Consider the following 19186-nt stretch of genomic DNA (forward strand, 5'->3'; position numbering starts at 1 on the left):
TCTGTGTGACTATCATAAATAATAAATAAAAAATTTTAAAAAAAGAAATTCTTTATAGAGAGAAGGAAAAAATATAGGCCAGAAAATCTGATCTATATAGAGAAAGGAAAAGCATCAAAGGATTAAGTAAAGGTAAAATAAAAACTTTATTTTTCTTATTCTTAATTGACATAACAGTTTGTTCAAAATTACAATAGCAACAATGTATTTGACTATATATGCTTATGAATATATCTTATGTATGCATATGCTTAGGTATGCTTATATATAAGTGAGATGAATGGCAGCAATGATACAAAAGACAGGATGAAGGAATTAGGATTACTTTATTATTATACATTACTCATATGAGTAATGAAGCGGTACGGTGTTATCCGAAAATGGATTCGGATTAGTTGTAAATGTATGTTGCAAATTGTAGGGTAACACTTAAAAAAAAAGTTTAAAAAGAATGATAACTGATACGCTAAGAAAGGAAGGAAAAAATGGAATCATATTAAATGCTCAATTACACCCACAAAAGGCAGTAAAAGAATAGGAGACAAATACAGAACAAGGGCAACAAATTGAAAATAGTAACAAATATGGTAGATAGTAACTCAGCTATATCAATAGTCAGTTTGAATGTCAATGACCTAAATGTACCAATTAAAAGACACACAATATCAGAACAGATCAAAACACACCTTACTATAAGTAACCTACAAGAAATACACATTATGTATAAATTAAAAGTAAATGGATGGAGGGGCACCTGGCTGACTCAGTCAGTAGAGTTTGCAATGGTTGATCTCAGGGTTATGAGTCTGAGCATCATGGTGGGTGCAGAGATTACTTAAAAATAAAATCTTTAGGGATGCCTGGGTGACTCAGCAGTTGAGCATCTGCCTTTAGCTCAAGGTGTGATCCTAGTCCCGGGATCAAGTCCCATATCGGGCTCCCTGTGAGGAGCCTGCTTCTCCCTCTGCCTGTGTATCTGCCTCTCTCTCTCTCTCTCTCTCTGTGTCTCAAATAAATAAATAAATAAATAAATAAATAAATAAATAAATAAATTCTTTTAAAAATAAATAAAAGAAAATCTTTAAATAAATAAGCTAAATTAAATGGGTGAAGAAAATACACCACACTAATCAAAATAAAGCAAGAGCAGTCATATTAATTCCAGAATAAGCCAAACTACCAAGTAAGAAAGGTTATCAAAGATAAAAAGGGTATTACATAATGAAAAGGGTGTCTATTCCCCAAAGAGACATAACAATTCTTAATATGTATGTGCCTAACAACAGAACATCAAACTATATGAAACTGATAGAAACTATAAAAACTGATAGAACTGCAGGGAGAAATAAACAAATCCACTATCATAGTTGGAAACATCAACCATTCCTCTCAGAAATCGACCCAACAGGTAGAGAATCAGTAAGGACACAAAGTTGAATTCAACAACACCACCGACACCATCAACCAACTTCATATAATTGACATAATCTACATATCTATAGATTATCCAACAGCAGAATTCATGTATTTTTCAAGTTCAAATGGAACGTTCACCAAGACAGGCCACACTGTAGGCCACAAAACACATCTTAACAAATTTAAAATAATAGAAATCATACAGTCTTTGCTCTTGTGCCATAATGGAATTAAACTAGAAATCAGGAGCTCCTGGGTAGCTCAGCAGTTGAGCATCTGCCTTTGGCTCAGGGCATGATCCTGGGGTCTGGGATCAAGTTCCACATCAGGCTCCTTGCAGGAGGCCTGCTTCTCCCTCTGCCTGTGTCTCTGCCTCTCTTCCTCTGTGTCTCTCATGAATAAATAAATAAAATCTTTAAAAAAATAAACTAGGAATCAATAACAAAAAGATACCTGGGAAATTCTAAAATATATGGAGATTAAACAATACACTTCTAAAATGAAAATATCAGTTATGAGTTCCACCTTTCTCTTTCCCTCTAACTCTTTCTTTGTGCTTTTATTTTTAAGTCAATGACAATATTTGGTAGGAGTGGGTAATACACCAACTCTCCTATTGAGAATTCTTAAGAAGTTGGACAAATGCAATTCTTGATTTCCAGGTTGAGTATAGAGCTTACTTAAAATTTTTTGAGGGAACTTGAAATCAGAAAAAGTGATAGAGCAGATTTAGAACCAAATAAAAATTTTAGACCAGAAAAGTATAATAATTTCTGTTACAATAACAAGAGACTACATAATTTATAACAACTCTCATACTCGGTACAAGTAACATAAAAATATTACTCAGAACAAAAATATAAAACCACTATTCTAAGGGACAAGAGAAATAAGATAGTAAAGCATATCTAGATTAGGATCTTTTTTTTTTTTTTTTTTAAGATCTCATTTATTTATTCATGAAAGACACACAGAGAGAGGCAGAGACACAAGCAGAGGGAGAAGCAGGCTCCATGAAGGGAGCCCAATGTGGACTCGATCCCAGGACCCTGGGATCATGACCTGAGCCAAAGGCAGATACTCAACCACTGAGCCACCCAGCTGCCCCTAGACTAGGATCTTGAAGACAGAGACCCAGGGCAGTGAGCTAAGCAATTAGAGTTGTGTTGTTTTGTTTTGTTTGTTTTGTTTTGTTTTGAAACCTAGACACATACCAATTCAGAGAGAAGATTAAGAGTTTGAGCGGCACTTTTGACAATCTTGGGGCTTAACATAATAGTGATTGGTGTCCGGGGCCCATCAAGGTAAAAAGAAGGGGTACAGCCTGATGAGATCCTTTCACTTTGGGTTGGTCCTAAAAGTCCACAAACTATAAGGCTGAATAATAAATAGGCATTCTCATGGACTACAATTCAAATTCAAATAATGTAAATTCTTCAAATTAGATTAAGATGATGGTACAATGTTAAGTTTCCTGGAGTGCCCTGAAGAGCCTCAATAGAAGCAAATGTTACTCCTCTCAGGGGAACCGATCTCATCCCGAGACTCAAGCTATGTGTACAAATTTAAAAATTAATATAGGCATATCCAGAAGTTAATTTAATAAAAAAACAAATGAAACAAAAAAACAATAGAAATAAAAATATGAGAGATCCAGATAATTAGGTACTAGATACAGACTATAGAAGAGACTAAATAGTCAAGAAAGCACAATAAAGAGTTTTGGCAGCAAACTGGAAACTATTTTAAAAATCCAATGGAAAAAAAATCCAATTAAAAATTAAAAATATATTTTAAAAAATATATTAAAAATTATATTTTAAATTAGAATTAAAATATATTTTTAATCAAGAAATCAATGCTTAAGTATAAAAGTAGATTGGGGGGGCACCTGGGTGGCTCAGTGGTTGAGCCTTTGGCTCAGGTCGTGATACTGGGGTCCTGGGATCAAGTCCCGCATCAGGCTCCCCACGGGAAGGCTGCTTCTCCCTCTGCCCATGTCTCTGCCTCTCTCTCTCTGTGTCTTTCATGAATAGATAAATAAAATCTTTTTTAAAAAAGTAGATTGAAAATAGTTGAAACAGAATTACTGAATTGGAGGATTAGTCAGAAGAAAACATCTAGAATGAAGCAGGGAAAAATGAAAGGTTGAAAAACAAAGAATAAGACAATGGGGAGAGGTCTAATATATGAAACTGAATTCTTTTTTTTTTTTTAGACTGTATTTATTTATTTGAGAGCAAGAGTGTGAGAGCATGGTGGGAGCGGGGGTGGGCGGGGCACTGAGAGAGAAGCAGGCTCCCCGCTGAGCAGGACCCCAGGATCATGAGCCCCGTGGAAGGCAGACCGTCTTCTGCTCAATGGACTGAGCCACCAAGGTGCCCTGAAACTGAATTCTTAAATGGGGAAGAGAGAATAAGACAGTAGGAATACATGAAACAATAATAGCTAGGAATCTTCTACAAGGGACAAACGACATTTTACAGATACAAGAGACAAAAATTCAAAACAAATAAATACCAAAAAAACCATATCAAACCACACTATTGTAAAATTGCTGAAAATCAAATCAAAGAGAAAACCTTAATGCATCCAAAAGAATAAAAAAACATACTAAGAAATATCTGACATTTCAATAGAAGGAATGAAAACCAGAGGAACAGTGGAATGATATCTTGAACACACTGAATTTAATGAACTGCCAATTTAGAATTCTATATCTGGTGGAAACAATCTTTTAAACACAAACTAAAATAAGGACGTTTTTCAGACAAACAAAAATGGACATTTCTTACCAGTGGATCTGCTTTAAAGAAAATAAAAGATATGTTTTAAATACAAGGGAAATGATTCTAGACAGAAGCTCAGAAATGTAAGAATGGTTGATGAGTAATGGGAAGGGTAAATATTAAATATATCCTAATAAATACTGACTGAACAATTTTGGGGAGGGATTTAACTCTATATAGAATTAAAATACATAGCAGGGATATCACATATATCTGTAGTGATTCACTAGAGTGAATATGACTGTGAGATACTGGCACAAACTTAGACAAATAGACCAATGGAACAGAATAAAGAGTAGAAAAGCCACCACTACATATAAGAACATATGGCAGGGATCCCTGGGTGGCGCAGCGGTTTAGCGCCTGCCTTTGGCCCAGGGCACGATCCTGGAGACCCAGGATCAAATCCCACGTCGGGCTCCCGGTGCATGGAGCTTGCTTCTCCCTCTGCCTGTGTCTCTGCCCTCCCCCCACGTATGTGTGACTATCATAAATAAATTAAAAAAAAAAAAAAGAAAAAAAAAAGAAACATGGCAAATGAGGAATTCAGAGCAATGGAGAAAAGATGGTATATTCAATCACTGTTTCTGGAACAACTGGACATCTAATTTACTTTACTTATTTTTCCTTTACTGGAAAAGATATTGAAAAAGATATTTTTCCAGTAAAGGAAAAATAAGACTTGACTGTGCCATACACCATAATTAAGATCCATTCTAGATTTATTGAAATATAAATACAAAAACCAAAGCTATTAATTTTCTAAATGATAGTATAGAAGGATACTTTAATCTCTAAGTAATAAAATACTTCTTAAGTAGATATAAATGGCACCAACCATTAAAGAAAATATTTAAAATTTGACTACACTGAAATTAACAACTACTGTTGAGTAAAAGATAACATTAAGAGAGTGAAAAGAAAGCTTTTATGAAAATAATAACTAAAATTAAACTATAGTGGTTAATAATGCATGTTTATTTAGTAAATGTGTGTGTGGGAGAATCATGGAAACAATAAACATGCAAGTCAGGACAGTGTTTATCTTAAAGGAGAAGGCTAGAGTGACTGGGATAGGACAAGAAAGGGGTTGTTGATAGTGTTTTATTTGTTGACCTGGTGGTGGTTCTATGCACGTTTGCTTTCCAAATTTTAAGTAGCCAGAAAACAAAACTAACTTATGTGGGTTAAAATTAGGATAGCTTGGGGCGCATGGGTGGCTCAGCGGTCAAGTGTCTGCCTTCAGCTTGGGGAGTAATCCTGGAGTCCTGGGATCGAGCCCCACATCAGGCTCCCTGCATGGAGCCTGCTTCTCCCTCTGCCTGCATCTCTGCCTCTCTCTCTCTCTCTCTCGAATAAATAAATAAAAATCTTAAAAAAAAGAAAAAAGAGCAGCCAATTGGACTGACACCTGACTTCCTGAGAGCCACAATGGAAGCTGGAGGAAAACAATGTCACTTTCACTTACTGAAAGAAAATAACTGCCAACCTAAAATTCCATGCACAATAAAAATATCTTTCAGGGATGACAGCAAAAAAGACACTTTTATGCAAACTAAAATTGAAATATTTTGTCTACAGTAGATCCTCACAGAAGGAAATCATAAATAATATACACCAAGAAGAAAAGAGATCCCAGATAAATGGCCAGGGATGCAGAAGAAAAGGGAGAACAAAGAAAGTTATAGGTAAATATAAACCTCAATGAACAGTAAATAATAATTGTCTTGTGATGTTTAAAAAATATGTAAGAGTTAATATTTGACAGTGTCCACATATAAGATGGAAGAGAATACCAGAGATAAGTATTTTTTTTTAAGATTTTATTTATTTATTCATGAGACACACACACACACAGAGCGAGAGAGGCAGAGGCACAGGCAGAGAGAGAAGCAGGCTCCATGCAGGGAGCCCAACATGGGACTTGATCCTGGGTCTCCAGGATCACGTCCTGGGCTAGGCGGTGCTAAACCGCTGGGCCACCGGGGCTGCCCCAGAGATTGTAAGTATTGTAAGGATTTATATTACCTAGAAGAATACAAGTATTGAATAATGTTGGACTTCAACATTATTCTATGTTAACCACTAAAAAATGAGAAATATGGTGTATAATTTTCAAATTATTAGAGGGAAATAAAGAAATGATAAATACAATTAATCCAAAGAAAGAAAAGAAAAAGAAATACATGGGGCACCTGAGTGGCTCTGTTTAGTGTCCACCTTCAGCTCAGGTCATGATCTCCGGGTCCTGGGATCGAGCCCCACATTAGGCTCCCTGCTTAGCTGGGAGTCTGCTTCTCTCTCTCCCTGTACCCCTCCCCCTGCTTGTGCTCTCTTTCTTTCTCTCTCTCTCAAATAAATAAATAAAATTTTAAAAAAAGAAAAAAGAAATACAAAAGCAGTAAGACAAATGGCACATATTAAGGTGGTAAATTTATATTGAAATATACTAGAAATTACATTATGTGTAAATAGACTAAATATTCCAATTAAAAGGCAAAGTTTGTCAAACAGGATAAAAAGCAAAATGTAACCATATAATGTTTACAAGAGACTCATCCAAGCAAGAATTGAGAAACCTTGAAAGTAAAAATGTATAAAAAGATATACTATGCCAACACTAAACAAAATTAAACTAGTGTACCATTATTAGTTTCAGACAAAACAGACTTTAAGACAAAACATTAACAAGTTATTTCATGATGATAAAACATTTGATTCAACATGAATCTATAATAATTCTAAATGTAATGTACTCATAACTTTTCTGTTTATAAAGTTAAACATTAAATGAACTACAATAAAATACAGACAAATCAATAATCTCAGAGGAAGATTTTAACATATTTCTTCTCAGTACTAGATAGAAAAAGCATTCCAAAAAATCAGTAATAATTTAGAAGATTTAAATAACACAATTAAACAAACTTTACTTAATAGAATACTTTTCAAGCACACAAGGAATTTTTTTTTAATTTATGATAGACACAGAGAGAGAGGCAGAGACACAGGCAGAGGGAGAAGCAGGCTCCAGGCAGGGAGCATGATGCTGGGACTTGATTCCAGAACTCCAGGATCATGCCCTGGGCCAAAGGCAGACACTCAAACAGAGCCACCCCAGGTATCCCAAGGAATTTTTTTTCATTGACTTACACTCTGAACCAAAAGAGAAAGTATCAAAATATTTGAAAGGAATAAAATGTCACATAGTATATATTCAGATTACAAGAAATTATAGCAAAAGTAAATAGCAGGGGAGGGAAACCTAGAAAATTTCCACATATTTAAAAATTAAGGAAATTTGGGGCACCAGGTGGCTCAGTCAGTTGATTGGCTGCCTTTGGCTCAGGTCATGATCCAAGGGTCCTGGGATTGAGCCCCACTTCTCTCTCTCTCTCTCAAATAAATAAGTAAAATCTTTTTAAAAAATTAGGATAGTTGTGACCTGGATAGAGGATGGAGCCTGAGCAGAGAGCCTGCTTCTCCCTCTGCCCTCCATCCACCACCCTGCTCTGCTTGTTCACTCACTCTCTCTCTCTCAAATAAATAAATAAATAAAAATATTTTTAAGAAAAGAAATATAGGGGCATCTGGCTGGCTCTGTCAGTAAAGCTTGTAACTCTCGATCTTACAGACATGAGTTCAAGCTCCACATTGAGTGTAGAATTTACATGAAAGAAAGAAAGAAAGAAAGAAAGAAAGAAAGAAAGAAAGGGAAAGAAAGAGAGAGAGAGAGAGAGAGAGAGAAAGAAAGAAAGAAAGAAAGAAAGAAAGAAAGAAAGAAAGAAAGAAAGAAAGAAAAGAAAGAAAAGAAAAGACAAGACAAGACCTTGAGAGCTTGTTTGTAGGTTCTGGCAAGAGAGCATAGCTACTCATATCCTCTTGACCAAAGAATGATCCTCCTCTATCCAGGAAGGTGGTCCTCTTAGTTTGAGTGTACAGCTTCAGGAGGGACACACATCGAGCCATAAGGGAGGAACTGGGACACCAACTTAGCCAGCCAGATCATCCAAGCCAACCCTTGTGATCAATGGGGTGACAGATGTCACAACCAGATCACCCTCACATACAACCCCTATCAAAATACCATCAACATTTTTCACAAAACTAGAACAAATAACCCTAAAATTTGTATGGAACCTAGAAAAGACCCCAAATAGCCAAAGAAATGTTGACAAAGAAAACCAAAGTTGGAGGCATCACAATGCCTGACTTCAAGCTGTATTACAAAGCTGTGATCATCAAGACAGTGTGGTACTGGCACAAAAACAGACACATAGATTAATGGGACAGAATAGAGAACCCAGAAATGAGCTCTCAACTCTATGGTCAACTAATCTTTGACAAAGCAGGAAAAAATATTCAATGGGAAAAAAGACATTATTCAACAAATGGTGCTGGGAAAATTAAGACAGCCACATGCAGAAGAATGAAACTGGGCCACTTTCTTACACCATACATTAAAATAAACTCAAAATGTATGAAAGACCTAAATGTGAGACAGGAATCTATCCAAATCCCAGAGGGAAACATAGGCAGAAAACCTCTTTGACCTCGGCTGCAGCAACTTCTTGCTAGACACATCTTCAAAGGTAAGGGAGGGGGCACTTGGGTGGCTCAGTAGTTCAACATCTCCCTTTAGCTCAGGTCATGATCCTGGGGTCCTAGGATTGAGTCCTACATCGGGCTCCCTGCAGGAAGCCTGCTTCTCCCTCTTCCTGTGTCTCTGCCTCTCTCTCTGTGTGTCTCTCATAAATAAATAAATAAATAAATAAATAAATAAATAAATAAATAAATAAAATCTTTAAAACAAAAAAGTCAAGGAAAAACAAAAGCAAAAATGAACTATTGGGACTTCATCAAGATAAAAAGCTTTTGCATGGCAGAGGAAATAGTCAACAAAACTAAAAGAAAACCTACAGAATGGGAGAAAATATTTGCAAATGTCTTATAAGATAGAGGGCTAGTATCTAAAATCTATAAAGAACTTATCAAACTCAACATCCAAAAAACAAAAAATTCAGTCAAGAAATGGGAAGAAGATATGAGCAGACATTTCTCCGAAGAAGACATACAATAGCAATAGTCATGCCTTGGATAAACCTGTGGCTACGATACTCCCACTGTGCAAAGCTCGAAGAAGACATACAAATGGTCAACAGGCACATGAAAAAATGTTCAACATCACTTGGCATCAGGAAAATACAAATTAAAAAAAAAAAAAAGAAAATACAAATCAAAACCACAATGAGATACCACCTCACACCAGTCAGAATGGCTAAAATTAACAACTCAGGAAATAATAGATGTGAGCAAGGATGCGGAGAAAGGAGAACCCTCTTACACTGTTGGTGGGAATGCAAACTGGTGCAGCCACTCTGGAAGATAGTATAGAGATTCCTCAAAAAGTTTAAAATAGGGGCACTTGGGTAGCTCAGTCAGTTAAATATCTGCCTTCAGCTCAGGTCATGATCCCAGGATCCCTCTACAGCTCCCTCTGCTTGTGTGTGCTCTCTCTCAAATAAATAAATAAAATTAAAAAAAAAAAAGTCAAAAATAGAGCTACCTGATGACCCAGCAATTACACTACTAGGTATTTATCCAAATGATACAAACATAGTGATTTGAAGGGGCACCTGTACCCCAACATTTATACCAGCAATATCCATGATAGCCAAACTATAGAAAGAGCCCAGATGTCTACTGACAGATGGATAAAGAAGATGTGGATAAATATATAATGGAATATTAGTCAACCATCAAAAAGAATGAAATCTTACCATTTGCAACGACATGGATGGAACTAGAAGGTATCATGTTAAATGAAATAAATCAGAGAAAGACAAATATCATATGATTTCATGCATATGTGGAATTTAAGAAACAAAACAGATGAACACGGGGAAAGGAAGATAAAATAAGACAAAAACAGAGTGGAAGAGAAACCATAAGAGACTCTTAACTATAGGAAACAAACTGAGGGCTGCTAGAGGGGAGGTGGGTGAGAGGATGGGGTAAGTGGATGATGAGAACTAAGGAGGGCATGTGATGTGATGAGCACTGGGTGTTATATGCAACTAATGAATCACTAAATTCTACTTCTGAAACTAGTAACACACTATATGTTAATTAAACTGAATTTAAATTAAATTTTAAAAGAAATACAAAATAGAGAAGATCAAACATTGATTCTTTCTAAAGATAAATAAAATTGATAAACTTTTGGTGAGACTGATTAGAGAGAGATCACATAGCGGGCCTGAGATTCACAAAGGTTTGCTTGCAAAGTGAGCTCTTGGTTGGCACTTGGGAACTTGGATTTCATGAAAGTTCCCTTCATTTCCAGAACTGATAAAATGGCTCAATGTGCAAAAAAAAAAAAAAAATGTTGTTGGGATCCCTGGGTGGCGCAGCGGTTTGGCGCCTGCCTTTGGCCCAGGGCGCGATCCTGGAGACCTGGGATCGAATCCCACGTTGGGCTCCCAGTGCATGGAGCCTGCTTCTCCCTCTGCCTGTGGCTCTGCCTCTGTCTCTCTCTCTGTGACTATCATAAATAAATAAAAATTTTTTTAAAAATGTTGTTTATGGTGAATATCTGTATTCCTTCTGGGATTCTGGAATTTTGGTATGAGCCAGGCAGAGGGTGTCTACATGAACATCCCCCAGTAAAAACCCTGGACACTGAATCTACTGAATTTCCTTGGTTAACAATATTTCACATATGTTGTCACAGCTCATTTTGGTAAAAAAATAAGTGTGTCCAGTGGGACTCCACTGGAAGAGGATTCTTGGAAACCAGTGTGACTAGTTTTCTCTGGAATTTACCCCATGTGCCTTTTTCCTTTGCTGATTTTGCTTTATATCCTTTCACTATAATAAATCACAGCCATGAGTACAACTAAATGATGAGTGCTTGAGTCCTCATATTGAGTCACAGATGATGGAGTGGTCCTTAGGACCCCCAACGCAGATGATAGATAATGTATTGATCGATAGATCAATAGATAGATAGGCAGATAGATACAGAAAGAAGCAACAAATACTTTAAAAATCATGTTTACAGTCATAGGATAAACTGAATATGCATATACAATAATTTTATTTGTTTATTGCCAAAACATTTATATCTTAAATCTTGGTATGGAAATTAATGTAAAAACAGTAATTTTTCTCTAAAAATGTAATCTTGATCAAGAAACAACTAATTTTTTAACTCAATATTGATACTTACTCACCTTTAGTAACTTGATTTCTCGCATAGCAATTTTTTTAACCATTTTGTCATCATCACTTTCTAAGAACTTCTTGATGGCCACAATTCTTCCACTATCTTTATTCCTACACTTCATCACCATCCCATAGCTCCCTTCTCCAACCAATCCTAGGTTCTCATATTTTTCCATTTTGATTCAAAAACAGTAGGAATTCTTCTTGCTGTGGGAGCCAAAACATAGAGTTAATAATGTTGAGTATATTAATTTCCTCCACCTTTCCAGTAAATTAATTCTTCCCCACTTGTTTTCCATATTAGAGTAGTCACTGTGTCAATGGCTGTTCTGTTCTGACTCACTATTTCTTACTATTTCCACATCTAAGCTATGTTTTCAGATTATTTCATATAGACATTTCATAATAGACAAGAATTAAAGCCATTAAATTTAAATTATTAGACGCCATGTTAATGAAATTCTATATATTTTTTCTATATATTTTTGATACAGATAGAACAATGCTTGAACTATCATAAACAGCAATTATAGCTTACTTTAGAAAAACACAATTTCTTTTCACTCAGAGGTGAAAAAGCACAAATGAGTTTTATTTTGTTTTTTAAGATTTTATTGTTAAGTAATCTCCGCACCCAAGTGGGACTCCCACTCACAGTCCGGAGATCAGAGTCACTCATCCTACCAACTGAGCCAGCCAGGGGCCCCAGTGAGTTTGGTTTTAGTGAAGACCAAATTTATTTATTTATTTACATCAGATTTTAAAAAGCAAAGTTGAGGGGCACCTGAGTGGCTCAATCGGTTGAGCAACTGCCTTCTCTCAGGTCATGATCCCAACTCCCAGGATTGAGCCCCACATTGGTCTCCCTGCTCCCTGGGGAAGTTGCTTCTCCCTCTGCCCCTCGCCCAGCTTGTGCTCTCTCTCTCATTCGCTCTCTCTCTCAAATAAATAAAATCTTTTTTTAAAAAATAAAAGTGAGGTTGAGGGGCGTGTGAGTTGCTTAGTTGGTTAAGCAATGGACTCTTAGTTTCCACTCAGGTCATGATCTCATGGGTTGTGGGACTGAGCTCCAAAGTCAGGCTCAGAGTGAGGGGTGGGGGGAGGGTGGTTCCCTCCCTCTGCCCCTCCTCTCACCTATACTTTCTCTCTTTCTCTCAAATAAATAGATAAATCTAAAAAAAAGCAAAATTGAAAATTTTTATGCACTTTCTACTCAGTTGGGAAAAATATTTGTTCACAAAATGATCACTTACTTACCAAGTTAACAGTAAGAAACTTTGATAAACTATTTTTCTTTACTTCTCTTACGATAGTAATTAAATTCCCATATTGAACTTACAAAATAACAATGACATCACAGTTTATAACCAAATTGTTTAAAAATTAAATTTTAGTAGTACCAAATACAATATTTCAAAAATCCTTTTAATGATTATGCAGTGTAAATGGAGTGTAACCTGAATTTTGTGTTTAGAATTCTTTGATATCTCATTATCTGACATTTTTTTGGCTAAGAGCAATACTAGTAATGACTGATGAAGGACCAGCAATCATTCCACTACATATTTTGGTATAGAAAAAAACTTCAGTTCAAATACAGATAGATTTTAATTCACAAGTCTTGATTGTCATGGAATATAAAAACTAAACAGGGCAACCCGGTGGCTCAGCAGTTTAGCGCCGCCTTCAGCCCAGAGCATGATCCTGGCTGGAGACCCGGGATCGAGTCCCACCTTGGGCTCCCTGAGTGGAGCCTGCTTCTCCCTCTGCCTGTGTCTCTGCCTCTCTTTCTCTCTCTCTGTGTCTCTCATTAATAAATAAATCAAATCTTAAAAAAAAACACACACACACTGATAACTCCACGGGGACACTTGGGTGGCTCAGTGGTTGAGTGTTCGCCTCTGGCTCAGGGCATGATCCTAGACTCCGGGGACTGAGTCCCACATCTGGCTCCCTGCATGCATCCTGCTTCTCCCTCTGCCTGTGTCTCCATAAATAAATAAAAATCTTTTAAAATTTTTTAAAAAATAGAAAAGAGATTTCCTTAGCTTGCTACCATAGCTCCAAATGGTCCCCTTCCTAGGTCCACCTCTCATCTCTGTTTTTCCACCCGTAAAATCAGCTGTTGGATAGTCCCAGTTATGGAATACAAGGGGGGAAAAAAAAGGATGCCGGGATGGCTCAGTGGTTAAACTCTGCTTTGGGCTCAGGGTGTGATCCTGGAGTTCAGGGATCAAGTTCCACATCAGGCTCCCCAGAGGGAGCCTGCTTCTCCCTCTGCTTGTGTCTTTGCCTCTCTCTCTGTGTCTCTCATGAATACATAAATAAAATCTTAAAAACAATACAAACAAACAAAACCAACTCCATGGGGCATGTGGGTAGCTCAGTCAGTTAAGCATCTACCTTTGCTTTGGGTCATGATCCCAGAATCTTGGGACTGAGTCCCACATTGGGCTCCCTGCTCAGCAGAGAGCCTGCTGCTCTATCTCTGCTGCAACCCCTGCTTGAGCTCTCTCTCTGTCAAACAAATAAATAAAATCCTAAAAAAAAAAAAAAAAAAAAAAAGGCCAGGGAAGGCTGGGTGGCTCAGCGGTTGAGCATCTGCCTTCAGCTCAGGGAGTGATCCTGGGATCCCGCATCTGGCTCTTTGCAGGGAGCCTGCTTCTCCCTCTAACTAGGTCTCTGCCTCTGTGTGTGTGTGTCTTTTGTGAATAAATAAATAAAATCTTTAAAAAAAGGCTAATAAACAACTCCAAAGTTAAATTTACTTAAGTCTGATTTTGAAATTAAATTCCAGAAGCAAAGAATAAAAAATATTTATCCTAATCCCAATATGGTTCTAAAAGTTTTGGGAGAAAAAAAATAATCTTTCAGTAACTATATATTCAAATGATGATTCATAGCTGATTTTTTTAGCCTAAAAATATAAAAATACTCATTCATAAAACATAGAAAAGTCATCTGTCCATTATTTGTGTCCTTATGGCAATCTAAAACTAATTTACCCAGATTGTGAATTGTGATGTTTTATTTGCTTCCCTATTAGTACACTGATAACAAAGACAAAACAAATACGCTTTTTGTTCTAGCAAACTGATAATCCAGTGTGTATACATTTTCATCAGTTTACCTTAATAATTTAGGGTTTTATTATATATATATATATATATGCATAGATATACATGGAAGATCAGAATTATTTCATGTTTTACCACTAGCTTTGATAGTAGGTTCTATAAACTGTTTACAGAGCAGTGTCCACAATGCTAACTTTGCACATATTTGACATACTAACTTCCATTTGACATTTTTAACTATTTTAAATAAAAGGTCTGTTTGAAAAAGAAATCCTCGATGTAATTCTATCTTGGCTTTCCTGGACTTTTTTCCCCGTCCATTAAGACAGCATATTTCATTAAGGATTAGACTTTAGGTTTACCGTGCCAAGAACAAAAATAGCTGGACCCTATAACCTGGATCGTTTTTAAACATTTTGCAGTTGGTGTCCTCAATATTTGAAAATGCAAAGTGAACAAAACTTAAGCATGTCTAAGATATTCTGAAGCATATCTGACAAGCTGACATTAAGCAGGTTGGCCACTCCAAGCTTATTCTGGAAACCAACTACACATTCAGCCACAGGACATGGAACACGCCTGTTTTCTCAAGCGGCGCTGCCCACGAATACCTTGGAAGTATCGCAGCTTCAAAAGCCACTGGTTTCCTGAAAGTTACGCATAAACTACAATCTTTCATGCCTTCTACTCCTGTGTGTAATAAAGGGTAATAAAACCTAAAAAAAAAAATGCCTTGCCAATTGGCAATGCGGTATTTCTGGACGTGTGCCATGTAAGCATATGGTTCTAATACCAACAATCATATAATAAAAATAATGCTAATACTGTATTTTGTTAAACACAAACAAACACTGAAACCTATCACAGATCAAAGAACGAAATAGTCGAAGCTTCTTAAAAATATACCTACTGTTTCTTTAAAAACCTCTCACCTCGGAAGGCCCAAAGATCGTCAACTTGGAAACAAACGTGAGGCGAAATGCATCTGTCTCGCAGGTGTAAAAAACGCTGGCCGGCCAACTAGCGACCCCGGAGCGGTGCGGTTCCTTTAGTGGACACGGTCGCGGGTCCCAGGCGGAGCAGGCAGGGAGGCAGATCGGCCTCCGCCCGCCGCAGGCTCCCACTCAGGGCCGCGGGCCGCATGCTGCAGTCGCCTAGGCAACGCCCTCACTCGGCCCAATGCTGGGTACAGTCTCCAGAGAGACAGCCCAGGTCCGAACGCGTCCGCGGCAGGCACAACACTCCGGTTAGGGCCAAGGCCTGCAGCGAAAGGAGCTGCGTGCGAGGACACCTGCGCCCAGCTCGCAAGGTGCGCAGGCCCCGGCGTCTGTGAACCTGCGCGGCTCGGGCCGGCGCTGGGCGCAGGCGTCGGCCCCCGAGCGGCAAGGGGGCGGTCCTCCCCGCCAGGCCCCGCCCAGCTGCGCCACGCCTCCCGGGTTCTGATTGGCCGGCCCTGTCGTCACGAGCTACGATTGGCCCAGCGCCGGCCGCCCTGCCCCCTCCGCCTGGGGCGTGGCCCGCGTTCTGTCGCCTCCGCGCAGACGCCGGCACCCGCACGTGCTTCGATTCTCAGGTAGGAGCGCCCCTTCCTGCCTTTGCGGGGAGCCTTCCTGCCGCTGAGGGCAAGAGGCGATTCCCGGGCCCGTGGAGAGGCTAAGAGGGGGGGCGGTGGTTCTGTGGGATCGGGAGAAAACAAAAGGGAAGACAGGCGCCGAGGGCGACGAAGCGGTCCTCACAGCTTCCCTGCCGGGGCGCGGGCCCCAGGACGGGCCTCCGGACGCTCTCGCCCCGGAGTTCGGAGGGTTCCGGGCTGGCCCCAGTTCGACGCCTCCTCCTCGGTCAGGACGGTGGGGCCAGGCCGCGCCAGGGAGGTGAGGCAAGGTGAAAGCAGGCAGGTGACAACACAAGTGACTGGGAGGGGCCTTGGGGAGGACAGCCTGGGCACTGACATCGAGAGACACACCTTGGAGGTCATGGAAGAGGGAGGAAGAACGTGGATGAGATAAGAGAAGGGCTAGGGCGCCGGGGAACTAGAGGAGATGTGCTATAGGGGCGTGTGACAGCCACGTAGGGTGCAACTGGGAGTGAGACGTTTAAGGCACAGGCCACGCCGTAAGGCCAGAACCGTGACCAGGCTCTGAGACTGGTAGGTCAGAATGGCGCACAACCCTAAGTCACATAAGAAACAGGGTTTTCCTCATCTTTTTTTTTTTTTTTTTTTTTTGGTTTTCCTCATCTTTAAGTAGTTTGAGGTTCAGGCCTTACCCCTGCAGTGAGAGGCCTTAAGCACTCAGTTATTTTCACATTAAATCATGAAGACTGTGGGTGCCTGGCTGGCTCAGTCTCTTGATCTCAGGCGGGGTCTGAGTTGGAGCCCCTCCCTGGATGTAGAGATTACATAAATAAATCTTAAAAGAGAAAATCATGAAGACCATATGGTTTGTAATCTTATTTGGTCTCTAGAACACCTTGATCCAGTTAAGAGAGTGTCCTGGAACAGCAGATATTTATGACCATAGCCAATATTAAGATATCAATTCCTTCTTACAATTTATCAATTCCTTCCAACATTTACTAAGATAAATGTTCTGATTTTTTTTTTAATTTTTATTTATTTATGATAGTCACAGAGAGAGAGAGAGAGAGGCAGAGACATAGGCAGAGGGAGAAGCAGGCTCCATGCAGGGAGCCTGACGTGGGACTCGATCCCGGGTCTCCAGGATCGCGCCCTGGGCCAAAGGCAGGCGCCAAACCGCTGCGCCACCCAGGGATCCCAATGTTCTGATTTATAGAGCATCTTTTGTGAGTTTGGTTAGCACAAATTAATCTTCCAGTGCTTGATCACCTTGGTCAAGCTGCTTAAAATCTAGTTCCTGAACCTGTAATCATGAGGAGCAGACCTAGGACCTGGGCATGAAAAGAATACAATTCTTAGGTCAATTCAAGATGTCTTAATGTAGCAATTAACTCTATTCCTGGCTTTGACCAAGTTGGAGGGAACCATGCCCCATTTTGTTACCTCCATAGGCTATAACAAAAGCTGATGACTTTTTTTATATGATGGGCAGACCCCCTCTTTTTACAAAGTGGCAAATCTAGGTTTGTTAGGACTGAAGCTTGAGAACAAGAATACAAAAAAATTTTTACTTTTCCAACCTTACAGATATATTCAACAATGTAAATATTTAAGGGTCAAGGTCCCCTCCAGGCAAGAGTTCCTGAAGCTTAAATAACCTGTTTATTTAAGGAAACCAAAAGGATAAAGACTAAAAATACTAGATTTGGTAAAGACAATGCTTGAGAAGACAGTTTCAAAATACTGAGTTTGAAAGCCAACTGTGAAGGAAACATAAGGTATTCAACAATTATACATCCTGGGTTAAAAAAAAAAAAAAGCTATCTACATGTTTGCTGTAGTGGAGGTAGCATTAGGTAGAAGCAGGGTTGGGTTATTGCTTATTTTTCATTTTCAACTAGGAAATCTTTGTAGGGAAAAAGAATGGAGAGAAACTTTAGAGTCAAGAAAAGAATAATGAAAATCCCAGGACAGGTCATAAGGAGAAGGTGATAAAGTATGACAAGGCCTTGGAGAGGCTTAGAGGCTTAGAAAAGAAAACAACTGAGAAAAGTTTAGGACGGATGCATTAGCTGGCCTAGATCTTCTCAGCGAAAGAACTTCATTTTTGCTGAAAAAGGTAATGGTGAGATTGAGGCTCAAGTATTTGAGAGCAGAAATACCTTGAAAAAGGTAGTTACAAAGAAGTCATTTTGATATGAAAATAATACAAAATAGTAAAATGTGCCCACTTGAGCCTGGACACCATGAATTTACAGTGAAACCAACTGACTGTTTTATAGGACTTGGCATCCCCAGGGGCAAGAATGGAGAAAATTGGGGCGCACACAAGCCAACTCTTAGAGAATTGGTACTGCAAGGAGAATAAACAAAGGTGTTAAGAAATCAAGTATGATAGATGGCAGAAGAACCATCTTCTTCAGTCAGAAGAACATGGGACTATTGATCTAAGATCATGAGTTCAAGCTTTTTTAGGAGCTTACTTAAAATAACAAAAGAAAAAATCAGTATTATGGAGAAAGAACCACTGAAATGGCTCGCCATTGGTTCCAGCTAGATAGGACAAATTTTGACAAAATTTAGCAAATAAACTGAAAATGCAGAGGCACTGAAGGAGTGGAGGTCACAGAGGCATGAAGTTTAATGGGAGTGAAATAGGAGAAAAAGTGACTGTTTAAGCAGTTTGTGAGTTTAAGACCTTGAAGTTGGCACAAGATAATGATGATTGATCCCTTTTTTTTTTTTTTTAAGATTTTATTTATTCATGAGAGAAACAGAGAGAAAGGCAGACACACAGGCAGAAGCAGGCTCCATATGCAGGAAGCCTGACATGGGACTTGATCCCAGGTCTCCTGGATCAGGCCCTGGCCTGAAGGCAGCACTAAACCGCTGAGCTTGGGATCCCTGGGTGGCGCAGCGGTTTGGCGCCTGCCTTTGGCCCAGGGCGCGATCCTGGAGACCCGGGATCAAATCCCACGTCGGGCTCCCGGTGCATGGAGCCTGCTTCTCCCTCTGCCTGTGTCTCTGCCCCTCTCTCTCTCTCTCTCTGTGTGTGTGACTATCGTAAATAAATAAGAATTTAAAAAAATAAAATAAATCGC

General features: G+C 39.0%; 2 protein-coding genes across 6 annotated transcripts in view; one reads left to right on the forward strand and one right to left on the reverse strand.

Moving 5' to 3' along the window:
* Positions 1–15888, reverse strand: part of CDKL2 (cyclin dependent kinase like 2) — a 48709-nt gene extending 32821 nt beyond the window's left edge. For 2 of the 3 annotated variants that reach the window (XR_013371052.1, XM_077882508.1), the window contains exons 1-2: positions 15442–15888; positions 11441–11639 (exon numbers count right to left, since the gene is read on the reverse strand). Coding sequence is in view for 2 of the 3 variants with exons in the window: in XM_077882508.1 (XP_077738634.1) it covers positions 11441–11608 (168 nt within the window). In the remaining variant the exon portion in view is untranslated. The remainder of the gene's footprint in view (positions 1–11440; positions 11640–15441) is intronic. The other variant, XM_077882507.1, reaches the window with a different exon arrangement.
* Positions 15889–15975: 87 nt separating this feature from the next.
* LOC144304071 (uncharacterized) overlaps positions 15976–19186 on the forward strand; it is a 55287-nt gene continuing 52076 nt past the window's right edge. For 2 of the 3 annotated variants that reach the window (XR_013371053.1, XM_077882512.1), the window contains exon 1: positions 15976–16082. The gene's annotated coding sequence lies outside the window, so the exon portion shown is untranslated. Of the gene's footprint in view, positions 16083–16108; positions 16381–19186 lie in introns of those variants that run through there. The other variant, XR_013371054.1, reaches the window with a different exon arrangement.

This window comes from Canis aureus, chromosome 33 (genome assembly GCF_053574225.1).
Source record: "Canis aureus isolate CA01 chromosome 33, VMU_Caureus_v.1.0, whole genome shotgun sequence".
Classification (NCBI taxonomy): Eukaryota; Metazoa; Chordata; class Mammalia; order Carnivora; family Canidae; genus Canis; species Canis aureus.